Below are 23,376 nucleotides of genomic sequence, written 5' to 3' on the forward strand. Positions count from 1 at the left end.
AGTAGTAGGATTGAAATCGCGGCAATTTTAGGGGTTTCAGCGTCATTCTTATCTCCTTTACAATTATTGACACATGAATTAGAGTCACATATTTGAACAATCTGTGTAAATTAGAGCTTGAAAGCAACGGGCACTTGCTGCATGAAGTAGCTCACTCAACTCAAATTTTCAAATGATCTTAAGCCCATGTGCATTGGCCATGCTACTAGGGCATGCCCAACACGAATGCTTGCAGATGCGCTAGTGATTATAATTCTAGCCGTTTGGTCCCCATACGCTTCAATCCTGGGGATTAGGCTAGCGTCGATGCTTTTGCTTGAGCCGAGCGCTTGACATAGTACACCTTGTGCTCTCTAAGTAGAATCTCTAAATGATACAAGTGTCTAGAAATTGGAAGTTGCATGAATCCCATAACACTTTTATTAGTAGTTTTTTTTGTCCATGCATCTACCATGTAGTCGAATACCCATTTTCCAATTCTTGTCGAAATTCACAAGTTCAAAAACAGACAGCAACGGCTACGATGGTAAACAGACAACGTCCGCGCACAGGATGCATCTTGACCGTCCACCTACTAGGAAACCATGGACGAGAGTTTTCCTCCCACGGCCGCCACTCCGAAATTTTGAGTTTTCAATATAGCCCGCCCGGCGTCTCACCCCGCTTCCCCATTCCCCATTTAGCCGTAGCTGTATAAACCCTAGGAATTTTACCCAAAAATTAGTCGTAGGTAGCCGTAGATTAGAATCCGCAGCTGTATCGGGGGTTAGAGCGGCAAGATTGGAAGAAGGTCCGAGCAAATCGTGAGCGAAATCTTGGCGTTTCGTCCTCTTGTCCCCGTTTCCGGGCCGTTTCTTGGCGTTCTGATGCGTTTCTTCGGCTCTCTTGTTGCAGATCTGTTCTAGTGCTGGGATTACCGGCGGGGAATCTAAGCAGGAGTTCGGCGAGGTATAGTTCGACCAAATCTTCGGGTTAATTGGTAGTATCCATTGGTTTCCGCGCGTCCTTTTCTTGCTCTTTTGATGGTTTGGACTTATGGATTTCTGGGTATAGGGCTGGAAGGATCTCGAGACGAATCGCGTACGCAAGAAGCAGAGGAGAGAAGACCAATACGTGAGCACGACATGCTGCCGTTTGAACATTTTCCTGTTCTATCGACTCGTTTCTTGGGGTTCTCACCTATCCGCATCTCTTCTGCTCTGTCTCTTGCAGATTTCCAAGATGCCTGAGCATAGGGAAATCAAGAGGACGGGCCTCACCGACCTCTCTGGTGGCGGGTTCTTTATCAGGAGGGTGGCCTCGCCCGGAGCTCTGGCAGGGAGGCGGACTGGGAAGCCTCTGTCCCGGCGGTTCCCGTCGCCCTTCAGCAACAAGGAGAATGTGCCACCAGTTTGGGCTGTCAAGGCTACGCCGGCGAGGAGGAGGAGCCCACTTCCTGATTGGTACCCAAGAACACCACTTCGGGATATCACAGCGATTGCAAAGGTGATGGACAGCTTCTTCAGTTCAGTTATATTATTCTGACCTTAGTAGTTGAACTGTTTAAAGATTCATTGGTTGTGTTGCTGATGATCTGCACAACGCTGTTTATAAGATAAAAGGTACAGTGCCCTTTGTTCTTTGCCAACCCTGTTCTGGAGATGTTGGCCGGTGTGGGCTTGTGGAATTCCATGACAAAACTCTGATTTCGATTCAGTTATATGATTTCGTGCTATGCTATGTTTCTACCATGCCCTGATTATTGCTGGTCCATCTTGACTGTTAACAAATGGACAAACTGCAGCAATTTGTTTTTATTACCTTTTTTTTTGATAACTTGTTTTTATTACCTTATTTACACCAAATTTTAGCTAAACGTTGGCACTTGAATAAATATGTGCCACTTTTGTTATGGCCTTGAGAAAAAGTATATTTCAACCTGCTAGTAACTGCTTAGTTATGAAAGCACAATATCGCTATATCTTTCAGTAGTTAGCAGAACAGATATATTTTTTGCTTGTGCTTGGCAAAGTCTGGTTTGGGTTTCGATTGTTGGTACGAAGCATTGTAAGAATCTTCTTGTACTGTATGCCTATGTGATCTTGTGAAACACTATCTTTTTTTTGTTTAACGGTTGTAGATCTATCCATTTTAGTACTGCCTAATTGCTATATTTTGTAACACAGTTTACTGCTTCCATGTACCAAGTGTCCATGTTAGATGGATCCTATCATGCCTTCCTAAAGTGCAGTTACTTTTTGGTGGAGCAGATGCTACTTCACAGTTCATGAAACACATATCTATTGCCTATCAAAGCTGCATTTCTTTAGCATTTATGTTTTCATGTACTGACGGACCTAGTGCTAGAAGCTCCCACACTAGGTGGGGTCTGGGGAAGGATTATAGAGGCAAGCCTTACCCTGCAAAGTGCAATGCAGAGAGGCTGCGACTCTGCATTATGTCTTGAATATGATTCAGTTATATGATTTTGTGCTACATTAATTTATAGTTTTACCAGAATATATGTAGGTCTTTACCAGTATTTTTCTTCAAAATTGTTTCTTTCAACCATCAGTTAACTTCAGATAATTTGTTAGTGTAATTCATTACGATGCTGAGTTTTCTTCTGGTTTCAACAAATGCACACTCTCTGGTTTATTTTCCTAAGATGCTGAGTTTTCTTCTAGATATTACCTGTCGAAGTAAAAATGCACACTCTCTGGTTTACTTTCCTAAGATGCTGAGTTTTCTTCTGATATTACCTGTCCAAGAAAAAATGGAGGTCGGTGTAGTTGCTCTGAAGTAAATTCCACAACATCGTCTTTATGTGTATATCCTCTGGTATAGCTTGTATTATGCTATTGTAGTCATGCTTGATAGCTTGAAACTACAACTGTTTTAACATGGTGTACATCATGCTACTGTACACTGTACACTGTTGCTGTAATGGTATGTATCAGTTAAATGTCCATTTAGTAAAATCCTTTATTTTAACATTTTGAATTAAAATGTTGTATGTATCCAATAATAGCAGAAATGTATTATCTGAAAATTAAAGTGTTTCTTGAGTGTCACCCAAATGATGTATTTTGGAGCTGGGGTTAGTTTGACTGGTGGAGTTTTTGTAATTAAGCAATAAGTGTAAATCAACCATTTTACTATTGCACAATGTCTTTTATAGCGTGGTTATCACCGAATCTGGTTTATATGCCTACCTCCGCTATTCCTGCTTTGGCTGCATATTTGTTATTTTATTCAATTTTCTGTTAATTTAATAAGTCATTTAAATGCTTGTTTTGACAGCAGGTAGTATTAGGTACAGCTATGCATTACAGTGCATGTTCTTTCTTTCTACTTGCTAATGTCCTGACTATTGACTTTCAGGCTATTGAGAGAAGCCGCTTAAGGATTGCTGCAGCTCGGCAGCAAAGTGAAGTGCCTGAGCAATCTCCGCCACCTGCGAACTTGAGTACTACAGTACCAGCTGAGCAGGACATTCCTCATTGTACCGAAGCTCAGGACTCCCTGGCTATTGCCTCTGGTTCCAGCTCAACTAGCCTGGGCGAGCAGAGCTTCAAGGTCTATTCTTCGCCATCCAAGAGCTCACTGAAGACTCCAACCAAACCCATTGATCCAGTGCTTGCTGATCTAATGGAGAAGAAACTGTCTAGCTCAATAGAGCAAATTGAGAAGATGGTGAAGAAGAACTTGAAGCGAACTCCAAAGGCTGCTCAACCTTCCAAGAGGGCCAACCAGAGGCGCACTCTCATGTCCATGCGATGAGTTGAGTACTCTGCTTCACTGTGGGAAGGTCCATCTTAGACTTGTCCTCCACCCTCTCTTTTCTACTGCTTTCTTAGCCGCTATCGTGACCAGCCAATGCTGCTCTTCTTCTGTCATCCCTTCAACCCGAGACTTGCGTAGCATGTTTTGATAAGATGGGGATTCATGGTTCTCTGCTTGAGGACCTGGGATTATGGGGCTGGCTGGTTCTCTGCTTGAGGACCTGGGATTATGGGGTTTGTTGGTTCTCTGCTTGAGGGCCTAGGATTATCAGCTGCTAGTGCCAGGTTCATGCTACTGCAGTAGAACTATGTATACTTATCGTAATGCAGCCGAACAAATCCTTGCTTTGTGCTGTAATAGTACCATAAACCACTACGGTATTATGTATTGTTATTACTTTGTTTGCAACTATTATTTTCTTTTCTACTGTCCAAGATGTAAAAATTAAAAACACAGAATGTACCTCTGTCTTCAAACCTTTTTTGTTTTGTTTTGAGCTACTGGAGCCTTGACCGTGAGTTTGCAAGTTGTCACTGTATGTTGGCAGTACATGAATGATAGAAGGAATATTGTATTGGCACCTGTTGTTAATATATGATCTGAATTCTTATGAAAAGTACCTGGTCTTACTTATGGATACTTGCATTATGTGGTGGTAGTATGAGAAATGTTGCAGATGAAGGATATTAGTACTTGACCATAGTTTTGGCACCCGGTGCTAGTATATGATCTGAATTCTTATGAAAAGTACCTGGTGTTACTTATGGATATTTGCATAATCGTACTTAGTGCTAGTATGAGAAAGGTTGCAGATGAATGATATTGGTACTTGACCATAGTTTTGGCACCTGGTTATAGTATATGGATACTTGCATAAGCATTGATTTAACTTGGTGCTAGTACCGGAATGGTTGCGGAAGGCATATGTGGGATATTAGTGCTTGATCGTAGTTTCTGAACATCCGCCAAAGTTGCATGCACTCCTGCAATCCTGTTATTTAGCCATAGCAGGAATGCAAATGCTGGTATGACATTCCTTGCGGATGTTTTGCATGTTCAGCTATATTCATATTATTTGCTTTTCGTATCCAAAAAGGTGCCAGAAGATTACATATTCTGTTATCTGTTTCCAAATCTTTCTGCTAGTTAAAACGAAAGAAAAGAATCATTCTCCGACATTGGCGATGAAACCAGATGGAGTATCATGTGTCCTGCATGGCGTTCACAGGATTTGAGGAGCTGTAGTTACTTTGAAACAAAACCTGTCTGCTTTCATGCTTGCATCGAACGACTGACAACAAGTTGACAAATGTTTGCAGAGCGCACATTTAATTTTCCAGTTGGAATATGCACTTTGAAATATGCCAGTATTTCAGTAACGATAACAACCAGGAAAACCAGTAAAAGAGTTGTGCCTACAACAACAACCAAGCCTTTCAGTCCCAAACAAGTTGTGCCTACCATCCAATATTTAGTATCAGTCGCTCATTTGGCACAACAATATCTTCAAATTTTTCTTTTGGCACAACAATAGTAATAATGTGTTGGGCTTGGCCTTATGATTTGCTCCATAAGTAAAGAGATGTTGGGATATTTCTTTGTTAACAAATAGGGACATGCAACCTTTGGTAAAGAAAGTATTACTTAACTCATAGCAACAAGCAAAAGGAGAAAGCAAATGAATCATTGAATCAAGGGACCGACACAGTGCAAAGGGCCAGCTTCGAGATCGCCTGAAGGAATCCATAATCACAAATAGATGAAAGTAAATTAAGGATTAAGTTTCAATTCTGGGAGTGCTACCTGACAGTAAATTTATCCCCGATTTGCCTGATAGAAGTGTTCAAAAGTAACAACTCTCCTGGGGCGCAATGGTGCGCGTAACAGTTCGAGTCTCACATCTATCTTAACAAGGTAACGTGGGAGAGAGTAACTGCACCCTTAAAAACGATAACACAATGTGATCCAAGATATATCAATATTTCCGCAATGCTATTTTCATTGCTCTTTGGTCAATATACTACATGCCAGCTAGGAGAATAAAGCTAAAGGAGTTACTTATAGAATACTAAAAGGATCTTCTTTGGTTAAAGCAAAACCAGGCTCCAAAGTCCCCGAGTTGCTTTTGCTTTTCAAGCAAGCTCACACTTTGTTATTTGTTTCATCATTCCCATATCGACAATGCTGATAAATCAAATCTGGTTAACTGAAGAAAACTTGTGTCTGCATATGCATGATATTAGAGAACTAAAATTAAGTTTTGATATGTTCTTACGGTCATTACTGAATACAGAATGCAGTAGGAGATAATTTTTTAGATATAAAACGTAAGCACATGTGTTGCACAAGTTCAACTTGGTACAAGTATTTCCCTATGTCAGTTGGTGCTGAAACTTCAGAGTACAACATATATATCCACCCTAGATTACTCAAGATGCACTTCACAATTACCAAATATTTAGTCTGAATGACATCATGTGCACCACTACACTGTCGACTGAAAATTACTAAGCTGAAGAAACGTACTTCCAGTTCAGCTAATCCAGGATACGGTAAAGCAGCAGGCACTGGGCTGCAGCTTCCTGAGAAACCACAATCTCAGGGGTCTTCACCAACACGACTGTTCCGACTCACATGTCTGATCTCATCTTTATCCTCTCCGCCTCCGTATCCGAGGAAACTGACAGTCACACAATCTCACCAACTTCCTCTTTAGATTAGACGACAACTCGTTGGTCTTGATCGGATTCCGATGTGCTTCGTAGCAGTGGCGAGTGCACATTCCTTTGCTTAGCACTACTGTCGTAGTTCCGACGATGCCACCTCTGTATGCCTTCCCTTGCCCGTGACGGCAGGGGAAGTCGACCGCCGAACCGACAGCCGGACACGCGCAGCCACGGACAGCGAAGGCCGCGTACCGGAGAACACGGCGAGGGTCGCCGGTCATTTTTTTTTTTTTTGAATGGTCACCGGGGGGGAGCGAATCCCCACCTGAATTTTTTCATTCATAGTTGCCTATGAGGCTTTGCAGCCTCTACAAGATAGGGGTCCAAATGAACCGGAGTTTACGAAGTGCAGGAGGAGATAAAAGAGAAAACACACACACACACACACACCAACAAACTACAACAACTAGAAAAAGGAGGTCACCCCGAGAATCCTCGGAGACAATTGATTGATGAGAAAAAACTCATCCCGACCCAAGCACAGCAATCACAAAGGAAGAGTTCGCAGGACATGACAGCGGGGACACAGCCGCGACACTGCATCGTCGACGTAATCGAAGGGCAACGCGCATCCGAGGACACACAGCGCGCCGACACCACTGTGCCGTGGGTGTGGCCGAAAGGTTGCGCGCAGCCGAGACGACGCCACGACGCCTGTGCGCCACGGGCTGAAGTCAGAGGGCATCACACCCTCACCGCACGCGGGGGTCGCCGCCGTAGTCGAAAGGCATAGCACCGCCGAGGGCAACCCCAACCCCGATGGGTTCGATATACCCGAAGGGTGGGCTAGCCGAGAGCACACACGAAGACCACCCGCGCGGTCACACCAAAGAGCTCCGACGAGGATCCGACGCATGAGCCTAGCAACCGGCAAGAAGATACCACCACCCCCACTGCCACGGCTCGCTTCACATCGGAGAGGAGACCGCACCCATGGCCGCCATCTGCAAACCATGGGGCACACCAGTACAGGGGAGCAGCGCCCACTGACACCGATGGCGAGACAGAGGGGGCTCAACGCCCAGCCACGACGGCCCCCGTTGTAGGGAGCGCGTCGCCACCATGGCCGCCAACTGCGGAACCACGGCACCAGCCAGCCCCAGACGGCAACCCGCTGTGGGATGATGGCTGAGCAAAGAGGTAGAACTCTTGCGACCACCGGAGAGCACACCACCGACCACCATTGGTCACCACGGGCCAGGCTGCCACCGGCCGAACCACCGACGCCCAGCACCACGCTGGCCACGGGAGCTCCACCCAGAGTCACCACCAAGGCCAAGCCGACCTCATGCACCAGGCCAGGGGGCGAAGAGACCGCCACCAGAGCCCGCCAGCTCTGGGAACAGCACAAGGCTGAGACAGACCCGCCGTGCCACGCACGAGCGCCGGACGAGAACAAGCGGTGGTGGGGTGGAGAGAGACACAGCAGCACCGCCGCGACCGGAGTGGAGGGATGGGCAGCAGCACGGGCAGGAGGGGGCGAAGCTCACCAGATCGCGACGGCCGGCACGGTCGATCTGGCCGCCCCCACGCAGCAAGCCCACTCTCAGCAGGACAGGAGCCGGAGAGAGGACGGTGCCGAGGAGCAGCGCCAGCGAGCAGCGCCGGCGCCGGCACACGAAGCGAAGGAGCGCCGCCGCCATGGACGAGCGCGAGATCTCCCAGGGCGCAGGGAGAGCCACCACCACCTTTGGGGCGGGGGCCCGCCGCCACCGCGGCAAGGCGCCAGCGGCAGCGGCGGAGAGGGGGGGCGCGGGAGGAGGGGGCCTCGCGGCCGGAGTTGGGGACGCCCCGGTGCCGCCCCTGGAAGCGGCACGGGAGCGGGCTCCGCTTCTCTGTCCGTGGAGTCTCCGGGTCGCCGGTCATGGCGTACCCGTATGTGTTCCACGCGCAGGCGCCACGGGCGAGAGCGGAGGAATACAAGGCGAAGGGTGCAATGCCACAGCCCCAGCCACAGGTCAGGGAGCAGTGGCCGGCCGGCGGCGGTGGGGGAAGCAGCACGCGTGCGCGTGGCGGCGGGGCCGAGTGGATGGGCATTGGCTCCGGCGACAGGCCGCTGGCGAGTGCCTACGACCTCGTGGAGCGCATGCATTACCTGTACGTGCGGGTCGTCAAGGCGCGCGGGATCCCCGTTGGCGCGGTCACCGGCGCGTGCAGCCCCTACGTCGAGGTGCGCCTCGGCAACTACCGCGGCACGACGCGGCACCACGAGGGGAAGACGAGCCCGGAGTGGAACCAGGTGTTCGCCTTCTCCAGGGAGCGCGTCCAGGCCACGGCGCTCGAGGTGCTCGTCATGGACAGGAACGCCGTGGCGCGCGACGACTGCGTCGGCAGGGTCGTGTTCGATGTCGCCGAGGTGCCGGTGCGCGTGCCGCCCGACAGCCCGCTCGCGCCGCAGTGGTACCGCCTCGAGACCGCACGCCACGGCGGTGGCGGCGGTGGGATGGTGCTGCAGAGCGAGGTCATGCTCGCGGTGTGGGCCGGCACGCAGGCCGACGAGGCGTTCGCGGACGCGTGGCACGCCGACGCGGCGTCGGTGCGCGGCGGCGTCGATGGAGTGGCGGCCGCTTTGCAGAGCGCGCGGTCCAAGGTGTACGTGACGCCGAAGCTGTGGTACCTCCGGATAAACGTGCTTGAGGCTCAGGACGTCGTGATGGGCGGCGGCCTCTTCGTCGGCGACAAGGTCCGGCCGCACGTCGAGGTCTTCGCTAAGGTCCAAGTCGGCGGCATGATGCTCCGGACCAAGCCGTGCGCCATGAGGAACCCGGCAAGCCTGGCGTGGAACGAGGAGCTGGTCTTCGTCGTGGCCGAGCCGTTCGAGGATCCGGCGGTGCTAATCGTCGAGGCCCGTGCGCACCCTGGCAAGGACGAGATCGTCGGGCGCGCCGTGCTGCCGCTCACGATCTTCGAGAAGCGCCTCGACCGCCGGGCGATCCACTCGCAGTGGTTCAGCCTGGAGCCGTTTGGGCACCCGCTGCGGCAACAGGAAGCCAGGTTCGCCGGCCGCGTCCACCTCCGGGCGTGCCTCGAAGGCGCGTACCACGTCATGGACGAGCCGACCATGTACGTGAGCGACACGCGCCCCACGGCGCGGCAGCTCTGGCGCCCTCCCGTCGGCGTGCTCGAGGTCGGCGTCCTCGGCGCGCAGGGCCTCACTCCCATGAAGACCATCGACGGCCGGGGCACCACCGACGCGTACTGCGTCGCCAAGTACGGGCAGAAGTGGGTGCGCACGCGCACCGCCGTCGACTCGTGCAGCCCGCGGTGGAACGAGCAGTACACGTGGGAGGTGTACGACCCGTGCACGGTGCTCACGCTCGCCATGTTCGACAACTGCCAACTCGGCAACGCCGGCACCGCTGCCGCCGGCATCAGCACCGTCAGAGACCAGAGGATGGGCAAGGTGAGGATTCGCCTCTCGACGCTGGAAATGGACAAGGTGTACACCAACGCGCACCCGCTCGTCGTGCTGCACCCGTCCGGCGTGCGCAAGAACGGCGAGCTCTGCCTCGCCGTGCGCGTCACCTCCGTCTCTCTGTCCAGCGTCGTGTTTTTGTACGGACAGCCCCTCCTCCCCAAGATGCATTACCTCCAGCCGTTCACCATCCCGCAGCTCGACGCACTCCGGCGGCAGGCGATGAGCATCGCGGCGGCGCGGCTCGGCCGGGCCGAGCCGCCGCTGCGCCGGGAGGTTGTGGAGTACATGCTCGACGCAGACTCGCAGGCGTGGAGCCTGCGGCGGAGCAAGGCTAACTTCTTTCGGGTCACGGCGCTGCTGTCCGGCGCGGCCAGCATGGTGCGGTGGCTCGTGGACGTGTGCCACTGGAGGAAACCGGCGACGACCGTGCTTGTTCACCTGCTCTTCATCACCCTCATGTGCTTCCCGGAGCTCATTCTGCCGACCATGTTCCTGTACATGTCCGTAATTGGAGTTTGGAACTACCGGCGCCGGCCCCGCCGCCCGGCGAACATGGACGCGAGGCTCTCCTGCGCGGAGGCCACCCACCCGGACGAGATAGATGAGGAGCTGGACACGTTCCCGACGTCGAAGCCGAACGACGTGGTGCGGCTGCGGTACGATCGGCTGCGGAGCGTGGCCGGGCGGATCCAGACGGTGGTCGGGGACGTGGCGACGCAGGGAGAGCGGGTGCGGTCGCTGCTCGCGTGGAGGGACCCAAGGGCCACGGCGCTGTTCACCGCGCTCTGCCTCGTCGCCGCCGTGGCGCTGTACGTCACGCCGTTCCGGGTCGTCGTGCTCGTCGCCGGGCTGTATGTGCTGCGACACCCGCGGTTCCGGAGCCGGATGCCGTCGGCGGCCAGCAACTTCTTCAAGAGGCTGCCCTCCAGGGCCGATACGATGCTATAGATTGCATGATTGTTCATGTGCTGCTTTGCTTAATTCTTTTGTTCGTTGCCGTGATCTGTAAGTGCCACGGACGAGGTAGCGCCGTGGCGGCTACACCCAGACCAGCCACTTTTCACCAACATGATCAAAATATAGCAGCTCACAGCTAATCCTGGGCGACTTCAAACTGAAAATGCCTCTGAACAAACTCACATTTATCACAGAAATCGTCCAGATTTCTGCCCCATCTGCAATTTTCCTGTATATATCTCACTACATCATGCAAGTACTTCGATTCTTTTTTTCTTCTATATGTACACCTATTCTTACCAGATCTCTGAACCCGTTTCAAAATCTGCATCCATCCAATCCAACAGGCTGAAATACAGGAGGGCATGCACTTCAGAAGATTGACTAGCCTTTCAGATAAGATGTTCAAGGAACAAAAGGGAACGCGGCGATTCCACCCTATATCAGCACAATTTTGCAAACAAATTCATGTGTTCCTGTTGAATCAAGCGCTCACATCACTCATCTGCTAGGGTTCATGGGAGAGAGAGAGGAGATAGTTTCGTTGTCTGAGACCTTCCATACACTTCTTCTCATTTCTTTCTTTCCGTATATACAAGATAAAGTTGCAGTCTAGTCCCTCTACAAACGCATATTTACCTACGAGACTCAAGAACTCCCCCTCAAGATAGGGCAAATATATCTAATAGCCCCATCTTGTCACACAATTTAACAAAAGATACAACATTAACACCCTTAGTTAACACATCAGCTAGTTGGTCTCCTGACTTGACAAAGCTAATCTGAAGAGCTCCTTCATCCAATTTTTCTTGATGAAATGCCTATCAATCCTAATATGCTCCTTCTATCTTGCTCGGGGACGAGCAAGAATCCAGCTTGGGGAAGTTGGTGAGTGCATTTTTAGCATGTTTTTATACCATTATTTTGTTAAGTTATCATTGAGTAGTTATAGGATTTTTGTACTTTACCGCGCTACCGCGTCCTTTTATGCTTGTCTACACAAGATCTTAAAATAATAAGACAATGATAAAATATCAAAAAAAACTGCCATTTTATGGTATTTTAACGTGATAAAAATCATTTAAACACTTAATTATGCACCTGGGCGAAAGGAGGATGCGAAGACGAGTTCCAGAAGGTTTAGCGGACGTCTGTATGGGGAAGAATCGCCCGTACCGTCCACCCGTATGGCCTGCTAGGACGACCGCCTCGTTAGATACTCTCGCCTCCCGCAGACGGATCTGAGATCAAGGCACATACGCGACCAAAAAACACCAGAACACCGTCCCAGAAGAGATCTCAAGGAAGAACAAGAAGGGGCTTCATCCAAGCTGCTACCCGGATCATTGGAGGACAAGGCATCATCGCCTTCATCATCCACAACGAAACCACCATCTCCATCCCATCCATCTCCCTGGATTGTAATCTCCATTGTCATTATGGGTTTGTACTTGAATTCACACCGTTATTCATATTCCATTCTCAAGATTATGATGATGTTCTTGATTGTCTCCATGTGTGAGTAGTCCACTCCATTCCTGGGGGAGATGGGAAACCCTAGTAGTATTATAATATGAATGAAGATGATTTATAGCTTTGCACTATGTTTGTATGTTAGTTTTCTCTTGTGTTGTTGCATGAAGTCGACCATGTAACATTTGCCTAAGGGTCACAAGAGGGAATTATCTTGAGGACTATGCTTTAATCTTAACCAAGATTAAAAATCTTAGTACTCATGCCAAATGGCTATGTGCATCCCTGGTTGGTGCAGAGGCCGGGAAGTGAAATTCTCCCCATTTAAAATGACTTTCGGTTTAACCCCACCTGTGAATATCACTCATCTTTTTGGTACTTGGCTTAGTGGTATTGCAAAGAAAGATGTACTGCAGATTCGTGTGGGTGTATGCGCTTTGATTTGGGCTATATGGAATGTGCGTAATGAAGTGGTTTTTAACAAGCCGAAACCTCAACCTTTCTTGCAGGTAATTCCTTTGGCTATTCATTGGATCCGTACGTGGTCTTATCTCCAACCAGAGGATCATCGGGCTGCCATGGAGTCTGGGTGCAACCGACTGGAGATGGTCGCACGGGATTTTTACAACCAGTGTGGCTGGCGGCATCAGCTTAGATTAAATCTTTGATGTTTTCTTGGAGACAACTTCTTTGTTTATTTAGATGGTTGATTTTAGTCTCGACTTTAGTCGATGACTGAGTTGTAATAAACTGTAAACGCCGGAGTCTCTTTTAATAAGGTAATAAAGCAGCCATATGCATCATTTTGATGCAGAGGCTGGGGTATTATCCCCATTTCGAAAAAAAACAAGAGGGAATTACCTTCGGAAGTGAGATAGTGTATACGGCGGGAAGTGCCATACCATGTGCGGTGCATTATTATACCGAAGGAGGAGATACGAAGGGACTCGCAACGCTCAACAAATAACCACGGGGTAATCCCTTAATTGTGATGGACCAATAGGTGGCTTGCCGAAGGTCATTGCGGTGGTTATTCAGGTATGTGTTATGAGATATATATTCCAACTTCAAGCCTTTCCCACATACAACGAGGGCCAAGATATGAATTATCTAGTTTATATTCTTAGTTAATACTAGCGGTGGAACCGACAACCCCCGAGAACATTTTAATATTAGTATAGTTCAAACGTGATCTTTAGTCGCATTTATATTTTCCTATTTCAGTTATTTACTCTACACAACATCCTACAAAACACTTTAAAAACAAAACTTCGCTTGAGATTTGAGACATTTTAAGTGATTTTAGATAAATATCAACAAGGGGCATTAAGATCACTACTAGTAGCTCATCGTGGTTCGATACTCTCATTTCGAAACTAGCTACAACTGATCTGTGTACTTGCAGCCATCAAACACCGCCTCACACCATAAGTATTTTAGGAACATTCATTGCTATCATTAAATATCTGGTGATATCTAGTAAATGCCTGTTCTTTCTCTCACTCAAGCCATTTTGCTTAGAAGTACTAGGACAACTAGTTTGATGGATAATACCAAAGCTTGACAAATATTCATCAAACTGTTTGTTAACATATTCTATACCATTATCTGTTCTAAATATTTTTACCTAAGAATCATACCGCGTCATAATTAAATTATGGAAATTCCTAAAGCATTCAAATACATCATTCTTGTTTCTCAAAACATAGACCCACGGTGGTTCTAATGCAAAAATCAATAAAAGTGACAAATGAACTATATCTATTAAAGGACTAAACTCCACTTGGTCCCCAAACATCAAAGTGGATGACTTGAAGTGGTACAAAACTTCCATTATCAGATGAACATTAGTACTACGAGTAAGTTTCCCATATTGACATGCATCACATACTAGACTCCCTTTATCCACTCTGCTATGCAGATTCGGATACAACTGGCCAAGAGTGATAAAAGACATATGTCCTAGCATGTGGTGATGCAGAAGTAATTCTTCCCATGCTGAATGATGCGCAACAGCATCGGACACATACGATATATTTTGATCCATATAATACAAGCCCCCGGTTCTTTTGGGAAGGAACCGGGATATCACCTAGTAAATTTGCTGGCTGTTTGTAGACCCAAGGAATCTGGCGGGCTGGGTATTATCAACTCCAAGAAAATGAACATGCACTCATGTTGAAGTGGATCTAGAAATTGTACCAAGGGGACAATTCGCTTTGGGCGCAAATCATCTCCGCCAAATATGTTGAAGCCAGGGACATCTTTTCAGGCACGAGCCAGGGGGTTCGCCGTTCTGGAAATCCTTACATAAAATCAAACACTTCTTCAAATTAGGAGCTAGACACCAGGTTCGTGATGGTATGCGCACACAGTTCTAGTTTGACTCTTGGGCAGGTCCAAGACCCCTTAGTGACCAGTTCCCGAATCTGTTTAGCATTTGCGATCACCCTACTATATCGGTTGCGTCGGCCTGTAACACGGTTATAGGCATCCGTTTTCGCAGAACCTTTAACTAGCTGGCCTCAGAGGAATGGAGGCAACTTCAGCTGATCCTTGAGAACACAACTCTTTGCCAGGGGCAGGACAATATTACTTGGGGTCTCGACCCATCAGGAGTTTACACGGTGAGCTCCATGTACAACAAGCTCTCACAAGGTGCCTCAGTGGCACACTTCAAGGAGATTTGGGCTGCCAAGTTGCCACTCAAAATCAAGATCTTTTCTTGGCAGCTAGCAGTTGGCCGTCTCCCATCGAGTGATCTAATCGCCTATCATCATGGCCCGGTCTCTGGGCGCGGTGCTTTGTGTAACCATGTGGAGAACGTCAATCATATATTTTTCTCGTGCTCTCCAGCTCGCTTCATGTGGAGTATGGTCCGATAGCTGTTAGGGTGCAACTGGTCTCCGTCCTCGTTTGCCCAATTCTTTGCGATCCTATCAAGTTTTGCTGGGATACCCCGTCGTCTTCTTTGGCTTTTGTTTGTGGCCCAAAGTTGGGCACTTTGGCTAATACGCAATAAGCTTACCTTATAATCTAAGTTAATTCGACAACCGGCTGACATTATTTTCAAAACTATCATCTTCCTGCAGCTGTGGTCACCATCGGCAAAACCTCAAGACAGGGCAAGCATCCAGGAGCTGGTAAATCAGCTAAGGCGTACACACACGGAGGTGCTGGCAAGTCATGCCTAGGAGCGATCTTGGTGGCGGGCTTGGGGAGTCCGAGCTATCCTGAAGCGTCCTAGTGCTGCTCCTTTTAGCTGCCTTTTTATCTTTACCTTTGGCTAAGCTGTATGGCGCAGCATGTAATCCTTTAACTTGTGTTTCGAACCCGAGGGCTTTATTAATTTAAAGTCGGGTAGTGTTATCACCAGAATTTAGCCAGAGCAGGAGATGGGCCGTGATCGAGATGGGCTTAGAGGACATGCGTATGAAGTGTCTCTGAAGCGGCCTTGTACGAGAGTTTGGGCTAGATTGCCCGTGTATCTGTATATTATGGTAGAATTAAGAGATAGAGTTTAGCTCGTACACGGTTAGGTTTATTCCCGAATTAGAAAGTCCACGGACTATAAATATGTACCTAGGGTTATTGAGAAAGGAGGACGACCACGTTCACAACAAACACAATCTAGGCGCATCGCCACCCCTTGTTTCGAGGGTTTCTTCCGGGTAAGCATCATGCTGCCTAGATCGCATCTTGCGATCTAGGAAGTATCGGTTTATTCGTTATCTGGTGTTGCTCGTACTGAAGCCTTGTTGATGGCGAGTAACACCCTTATCATAGATGTTTTGGGGCTTGCATCGATGTTTTTCTGAATATGTTTGCTTAGCTATGCTGCCCCTCGATATCTAGCTGCCTTTACATCTATCTTAGGTGTAAGGGCAGCATCTTGCTCGTTCTTTATTTAGTAGATCCGATCTGTTATAGTTGTTCCTTGTTCTGCAAGGATTAGTTTGATATCCGCATGGTTAGGCCTTGCAAACGGGTTGAACGATCCGGTAGTGCGTGAGGCATGGTTTGCTAGTCCTAGAAGGGATTGTTCCGGGAACTGACTTCATGTTGGTTTTTAGGCCTCTTTTAGGACTGGTTTTCTATCATCTTTCGTATCTGCTAGGCTCAACTACGTGTAGGATGTTCCGGTTATGCGGTGAAAACCCTAAACTGTCGTAGATTGGTTTAACTTTGTATTGATCAAGCAGGATCCCCATGTCATCGTAAATCCAACGTGAACCATGGGGCAATCGGCTCTTTGAGCCGATTCACAGGGCAACCTGAGAGCCGATCGGGCTCGTATTTAATGTTTACGTGTCTACCATGCAGGAAGCTAATCGAAGTAATCCAACACCTTCGTGACCAGGTATAGGTCAGGTGGCACGCCCTTGCGACCGCCATGACGTGTGCCGGAGCATTGCGGGCCGTTGCCCGAGGGACCAGGGCCCACCAGCAGTCCTGGGAGCCTCCCGGCTCTTCGTGTTGCTCGTCGCTGCTCACCGGTGGGTTTTGGCAGGCAACACATTCTGGCACGCCCGGTGGGACACTCTACACCAACTACATCAACATCTGCAGCTACGATGTCGGACGAACCAGTCAAGTATGAAGATCTGCCTGCGGATCACAAGAAGAAATATGATGAGCTTAAGGCTCTCTTCGAAGCCGATCTCATCGGCTCTTTCGAAAGGACCCGTGCACATGGCATTAGGTTCAAGGGATTCACACCCGAAGGCGTGCTTGATGGAGTAGATCTGTCTCTCCCTTCGGAGGAGCGCACCAGGGCTTTGCGCCAAGAAGTTAATTATATGGTGGCTCATTCTCTACACCGTGATGCGTGCAATTAACACACGTCCGTTGGGAACCCCAAGAGGAAGGTGTGATGCAGACAGTAGCAAGTTTTCCCTCAGAAAGAAACCAAGGTTTATCGAACCAGGAGGAGCCAAGAAGCACGTTGAAGGTTGATGGTGGTGGAATGTAATGCGGCGCAACACCAGGGATTCCGGCGCCAACGTGGAACCTGCACAACACAACCAAAGTACTTTGCCCCAACGTAACAGTGAGGTTGTCAATCTCACCGGCTTGCTGTGAACAAAGGATTAACCGTATTGCGTGGAAGATGATTGTTTGCGAAGAACAGTAATGAACAAGTATTGCAGTAGATTGTATTTCAGATGTAAAGAATAGACCGGGGTCCACAGTTCACTAGCGGTGTCTCTCCCATAAGATAAATAGCATGTTGGGTGAACAAATTACAGTTGGGCAATTGACAAATAAAGAAGGCATAACAATGCACATACAAATATCATGATGAGTACTATGAGATTTAATCAGGGCATTACGACAAAGTACATAGACCGCCATCCAGCATGCATCTATGCCTAAAAAGTCCACTTTCAGGTTATCATCCGAACCCCTTTCGGTATTAAGTTGCAAGCAACAAACAATTGCATTAAGTATGGTGCGTAATGTAATCAATAACTACATCCTCGGACATAGCATCAATGTTTTATCCCTAGTGGCAACAACACATCCACAACCTTAGAACTTTCTGTCACTGTCCCAGATTTAATGGAGGCATGAACCCACTATCGAGCATAAATACTCCCTCTTGGAGTTAAGAGTAAAAACTTGGCCAGAGCCTCTACTAATAACGGAGAGCATGCAAGAACATAAACAACATATATGATAGATTGATAATCAACTTGACATAGTATTCAATATTCATCGGATCCCAACAAACACAACATGTATGATTACAAAGAAACGATCTTGATCATGATAGGCAGCTCACAAGATCGAGCATGATAGCACGATTAGGAGAAGACGACCATCTAGCTACTGCTATGGACCCATGGTCCAGGGGTGAACTACTCACACATCAATCCGGAGGCGATCATGGCGATGAAGAGTCCTTCGGGCGATGATTCCCCTCTCCGGCAGGGTGCCGGAGGTGATCTCCTGAATCCCCCGAGATGGGATTGGCGGCGGCTGCGTCTCTGGAAGGTTTTCCGTATCGTGGCTCTCGGTACAGAGGGTTTCGCGACGGAGGCTTTAAGTAGGCGGAAGGGCGGAGTCGGGAGAGTCACGGGGGCCCCACACGCTAGGGACGCGCGGGCCCCCTCTAGGCCGCGCCGCCCTAGTGTGGCGGTGCTCCGTGGCCCCACTTCGTCTCCCCTCCGGTCTTCTGGAAGCTTCGTGGAAAAATAGGCCCCTGGGCGTTGATTTCGTCCAATTCCGAGAATATTTCCTTACTAGGATTTCTGAAACCAAAAACAGCAGAAAACAGCAACTGGCTCTTCGGCATCTCGTCAATAGGTTAGTGCCGGAAAATGCATAATAACGACATATAATGTGTATAAAACATGTGAGTATCATCATAAAAGTAGCATGGAACATAAGAAATTATAGATACGTTTGGGACGTATCAAGCATCCCCAAGCTTAGTTCCTACTCGCCCTCGAGTAGGTAAACGATAACAAAGATAATTTCTGAAGTGACATGCTATCATAATCTTGATCAATACTATTGTAAAGCACATGAGATGAATGCAGCGATTCGAAGCAATGATGAAGATAATGAGTAAACAAATGAATCATATAGCAAAGACTTTTCATGAATAATACTTTCAAGACAAGCATCAATAAGACTTGCATAACAGTTAACTCATAAGCAATAAGTTCTAAATAAAGGCATTGAAGCAACACAAAGGAAGATATAAGTTTCAGCGGTTGCTTTCAACTTCAACATATTTATCTCATGGATAATTGTCAACACAAAGTAATATAACAAGTGCAATAGGTGAACATGTAAGAATCAATGCACACAGTTGATACAAGTGTTTGCTTCTAAGATAGAAAGAATAGGTAAACTGACTCAACAATAAAGTAAAAGATAGGCCCTTTGCAGAGGGAAGCATTGATTACTATTTTTGTGCTAGAGCTTTTTATTTTAAAAACAAGAAACAATTTTGTCAACGGTAGTAATAAAGCATATGAGTTATGTATAAGACATCTTATAAGTTGCAAGCCTCATGCATAGTATACTAATAGTGCCCGCACCTTGTCCTAATTAGCTTGGGTTAACACTGATTATCATTGCATAACATATGTTTCAACCAAGTGTCACAAAGGGGTACCTCTATGCCGCCTGTACAAGGGTCTAAGGAGAAAGTTCGCATTGGATTTCTCGCTTTTGATCATTCTTCAACTTAGACACCCATACCGGGACAACATAGACAACAGATAATGGACTCCTCTTTTAATGCTTAAGCATTCAACAACAGTTAATATTCTCATAAGAGATTGAGGTTTTATGTCCAAACTGAAATTTCCACCATGATTCATGGCTTTAGTTAGCGGCCCAATGTTCTTCTCTAACAGTATGCATACTCAAACCATTTGATTGTGAAAACCGCCCTTACTTCAGACAAGACGAACATGCATAGCAACTCACATGATATTCAACAAATGTAAAAGTTGATGGCGTGCCCAGAAAGCATGGTTACCGCTCAACAAGCAACTTACTAAGAAATAAGACACATAAGTACATATTCTTCACCACAATAGTTTTTAAGGCTATTTTGTCCCATGAGCTATATATTGCAAAGGTAAAGAATGGAAATTTTAAAGGTAGCACTCAAGTAATGTACTTTGGAATGGCGGAGAAATACCATGTGGTAGGTAGGTATGGTGGACACAAATGGCATGGATTTTGGCTCAAGGATTTGGATGCACGAGAAGAATCCCTCTCAATACAAGGCTAGGCTAGCAAGGTTGTTTGAAGCAAACTCAAGTATGAAATGGTGCAGCAAGACTCACATATAAACATATTGTAAGCATTATAAGACTTTACATCGTCTCCTTGTTGTTCAAACACCTCAACCAGAAAATATCTAGACTTAGAGAGAACAATCATGCAAACCAAATTTTAACATGCTCTATGTAGTTATTCATTAATGGGTACAAGGTACAGGATGCAAGAGCTTAAACAAGATCTATATGAGCACAACAATTGCCAAGTATCACATTATTCAAGACATTATACCAATTACCACATGCGGCATTTTCCGTTTCCAACCATATATCAATGAATGAGGTAGTTCAACTTTCGCAATGAACATTAAAGATAAAGCTAAGAACACATGTGTTCATACGAAACAGCGGAGCGTAATATCTCCAATATAAAGAATGCTAGGATCCGACTTTATTCAAACAAAACAAAAACTAAAGCAAACAGACGCTCCAAGCAAAGCACATAAGATGTGACTGAATAAAAATATAGTTTCATTAGAGGAACCTGATAATGTTGTCGATGAAGAAGGGGATGCCTTGGGCATCCCCAAGCTTAGATGCTTGAGTCTTCTTAAAATATGCAGGGATGAACCACGGGGGCATCCCCAAGCTTAGACTTTTCACTCCTCTTGATCATAGTATATCATCCTCCTCTCTTGACCCTTGAAAACTTCCTCCACACCAAACTTTAAGCAAACTCATTAGAGGGTTAGTGCACAATCAAAAATTCACATGTTCAGAGGTGACACAATCATTCTTAACACTTCTGGACATTGCACAAAGCTACTGGACACTAATGGAACAAAGAAATCCATCGAACATAGCAAAACAGGCAATGCGAAATAAAAGGCAGAATCTGTCAAAAACAGAACAGTCCGTAAAGACGAACCTGGAAGGGGCACTTAACTTGCTCAAACGGAAAAACTCAAAACTAATGAAAGTTGCGTACATATCTAGGGATCACACACGTAAATTTGCAGATTTTTTTGATTTTTTTACAGAGACTTCTGCGCGAATTCGTGACAGACAGCAATGCTGTTTCTGCGCAGCAATCCAAATCTAGCATCAACTTTACCATAGAGACTTTACTTGGCACAAAAACATGATAAGGAGAGGTTGCTACAGTAGTAACAACTTCCAAGAATCAAATATAAAACAAAGGTACTGTAGTAAAAAAAACATGGGTTGTCTCCCATAAGCGCTTTTCTTTAACGCCTTTCAGCTAGGCGCAGAAAGTGTGAATCAAGTATTATCAAGAGATGAAGAATCGACATCATAATTTGTTCTAGGGATTTCTATTTTCATGCCCTCAGGTCCTTAGTTGTACTCAGTTTTCCCCAGCTCCTTAGTTTTTCCTCAGTTTTCCCCAAGCCCTTGTCTGAACCCGCAGAAGGAGCTCGGACGGAAGGAATCCGTTAAGTTGACCGTTCCGTGCTGACGAGTGGGGTCGTGTCGTTTGTGGGGTCACGTCGTGTGGGACCGCGTCGTGTGGGGCTGGTAGGAAGGGACCGCATGGGACAGGACGAGACCATGTTTGTGGGGCCGTAGCGTGTGGAGCCGTGTGGGTCCGGGGCGGGAGCACGAGTGGTTTCTGTCTCTTTCGTCCAGATTAGCAGTTTTCAATGTACCTTTTTCCTCTCTCTCGCTCGATCTCATTCATATTTGATAGCCCAAATTGGTAGCAAATCTAGAGCAGCTTGTCCTTCTGTTTTTTAACGCCATTCATTTCTTTATGCCTTCGTTTTTACCCAATCAGGTAGGAAATCTAGGGCACAAATCCAGAGAGAAAATATAGGATAAGCTGCATACAACAACCAACATAGCATAGATATATTCAGGACAGATCCAAAAGTAGTACCGATAGATCCAACATAAGCTACATTTTACATGAATTTAAGCTGCTCTACAGATAGAGCAGTCACATACAGAGAGTGCAGTAGGCACGTTCAACGCCTCCAGGTAGCGCGTGTGACTCGCTTGGAGGTTGCGCAGGTGAATCCCAAGTGCTTTGTGTTTGGCCATGTACGCATGCACGTTCACGGTCCTTTCAACTCTAGCGCCACATCTGCCAATGGATTCAGCATGGTTCACCAGGGAGTTGAAGTCGGTGGCGCGGAGCTTCCTGTTGCAGAAGGGGCACTTGTAAATGCCTCGAGCAAAGGGGCCATCGTAATGGCCGGACTGCAGCCTCCTGAGGACGTGACGAGTCTTGGTGTGGAAGGACTCGTCGTCGCTGTCGACGTCGCTGCTCTGCACCTCTCACGTAGCACCAAAGATCGTGCAAAAAAACGGAGTCAATTGCAACGATGATGGAACAGAGAGTGAACAAAAAATCATGCATGATAATATGGGCTCGAAAAAAAGAGGTAGCCTCAGTTACATTGGACACACTTATATCCAGGATTTGAGTCAGCAAACCAAAGATCATGCACAACAAATTTGTACACACCAATTGTTTACTGACCAAACCCTGAATCAATTTATGCCCAAATATTCATCATCATCGGCACAAATCTTAAACAAAAGCAAATCACAAACACTAATAACGCAAGATCTAACACAAAAGGATCGAACTAGGAACAGACGAACAGTAATAACGCAAGATCTAACACAAAAGGATTGAATTAGGAACAGACGAACCGTAATAATGCTAGATCTAACACAAAATGATTGAAATGAGATAAGAACAAGGGAACAAAGGGTTACCTCCGGCTCGTTGTCGACGATGCTGGTGTCGTAGGGGTTCTCCGGCGCGTCGTATTGCACTGGTTCGTACGGGTCCCAAGCGACGGGGGACTGGACGGTGGCGGCGGCCGATGCGCCGGCTGCTACGTTGGAAGCAGCGACAGGGGCCTGGACGGGGGCGGCGGCCGATCCGCCGGCTGCTACGTTGGAAGCAGCGACAGGGGCCTGGACGGGGGCGGCGGCTGATGTGCCGACAATGGGCATCTCATTCTTCTCCATCGCCGGCGGTTTTCTTCGGGGTTTTTTCTTCGGTTGTGGAGAAGATGATGGGACAGGAGAGGCGGTTGCAGTGAGCCAGTGAGAACGTGCGTCGAGGGACAGAAAGAGGGGCTCTATAAAGACGAAGGTGGCGTGTACCGCAACACGCGTCCGCTATGCACGGCTGCAGCGTGCACCGCTACACGAGTCTAACCCTGGGACGTTTGGTGTACTCAGTTATAACCTCAGGCCTTATACAGAAATTTTATCTGTACTCAGTTTTCCCCTCGAGGACTTAGACCGGCAAGTG

At 47.5% G+C, this 23,376-nt stretch overlaps 3 protein-coding genes across 6 annotated transcripts in view; 2 read left to right on the forward strand and 1 right to left on the reverse strand.

The window, feature by feature from the left end:
- The window catches only part of LOC139829725 (protein POLYCHOME-like), a 33,509-nt gene extending 29,128 nt beyond the window's left edge, over positions 1-4,381 (forward strand). The window contains exons 1-5 of one of the 3 annotated variants that reach the window (XM_051361844.2): positions 607-803; positions 895-948; positions 1,054-1,113; positions 1,213-1,485; positions 3,364-4,381. In XM_051361844.2, coding sequence (XP_051217804.1) covers positions 1,222-1,485; positions 3,364-3,762 — 663 coding nt within the window. In that variant the 5' untranslated portion in view covers positions 607-803; positions 895-948; positions 1,054-1,113; positions 1,213-1,221 and the 3' untranslated portion in view covers positions 3,763-4,381. Of the gene's footprint in view, positions 1-606; positions 804-894; positions 949-1,053; positions 1,114-1,212; positions 1,486-3,363 lie in introns of those variants that run through there. The other 2 variants (XM_051361845.2, XM_051361843.2) reach the window with 2 other exon arrangements.
- Positions 4,382-6,417: 2,036 nt separating this feature from the next.
- Positions 6,418-11,137, forward strand: LOC127335236 (FT-interacting protein 1-like). 2 transcript variants are annotated; one of them, XM_071826544.1, is made up of 2 exons: positions 6,418-6,658; positions 8,339-11,137. In XM_071826544.1, the coding sequence occupies exons 1-2, from the start codon at positions 6,595-6,597 to the stop codon at positions 10,855-10,857; spliced, it is 2,583 nt and encodes an 860-aa protein (XP_071682645.1). In that variant the 5' UTR covers positions 6,418-6,594; the 3' UTR covers positions 10,858-11,137. The 2 variants fall into 2 exon arrangements, with proteins under 2 accessions (XP_071682645.1, XP_051217807.1); XM_051361847.2 differs by lacking the exon at positions 6,418-6,658 and having other exon boundaries at positions 8,350-11,137.
- Positions 10,948-23,090, reverse strand: LOC139835759 (uncharacterized). The gene is made up of 4 exons (XM_071825622.1): positions 22,830-23,090; positions 22,150-22,379; positions 11,167-11,214; positions 10,948-11,023 (listed from the first exon to the last, which is right to left on the reverse strand). Exons 1-4 carry the CDS (start codon positions 23,085-23,087, stop codon positions 10,948-10,950), a joined length of 612 nt encoding a protein of 203 aa, XP_071681723.1. The 5' UTR covers positions 23,088-23,090.
- Between the last annotated feature and the right edge of the window lie 286 nt (positions 23,091-23,376).

This window comes from Lolium perenne, chromosome 2 (assembly GCF_019359855.2).
Source record: "Lolium perenne isolate Kyuss_39 chromosome 2, Kyuss_2.0, whole genome shotgun sequence".
NCBI classification, from domain to species: domain Eukaryota; kingdom Viridiplantae; phylum Streptophyta; class Magnoliopsida; order Poales; family Poaceae; genus Lolium; species Lolium perenne.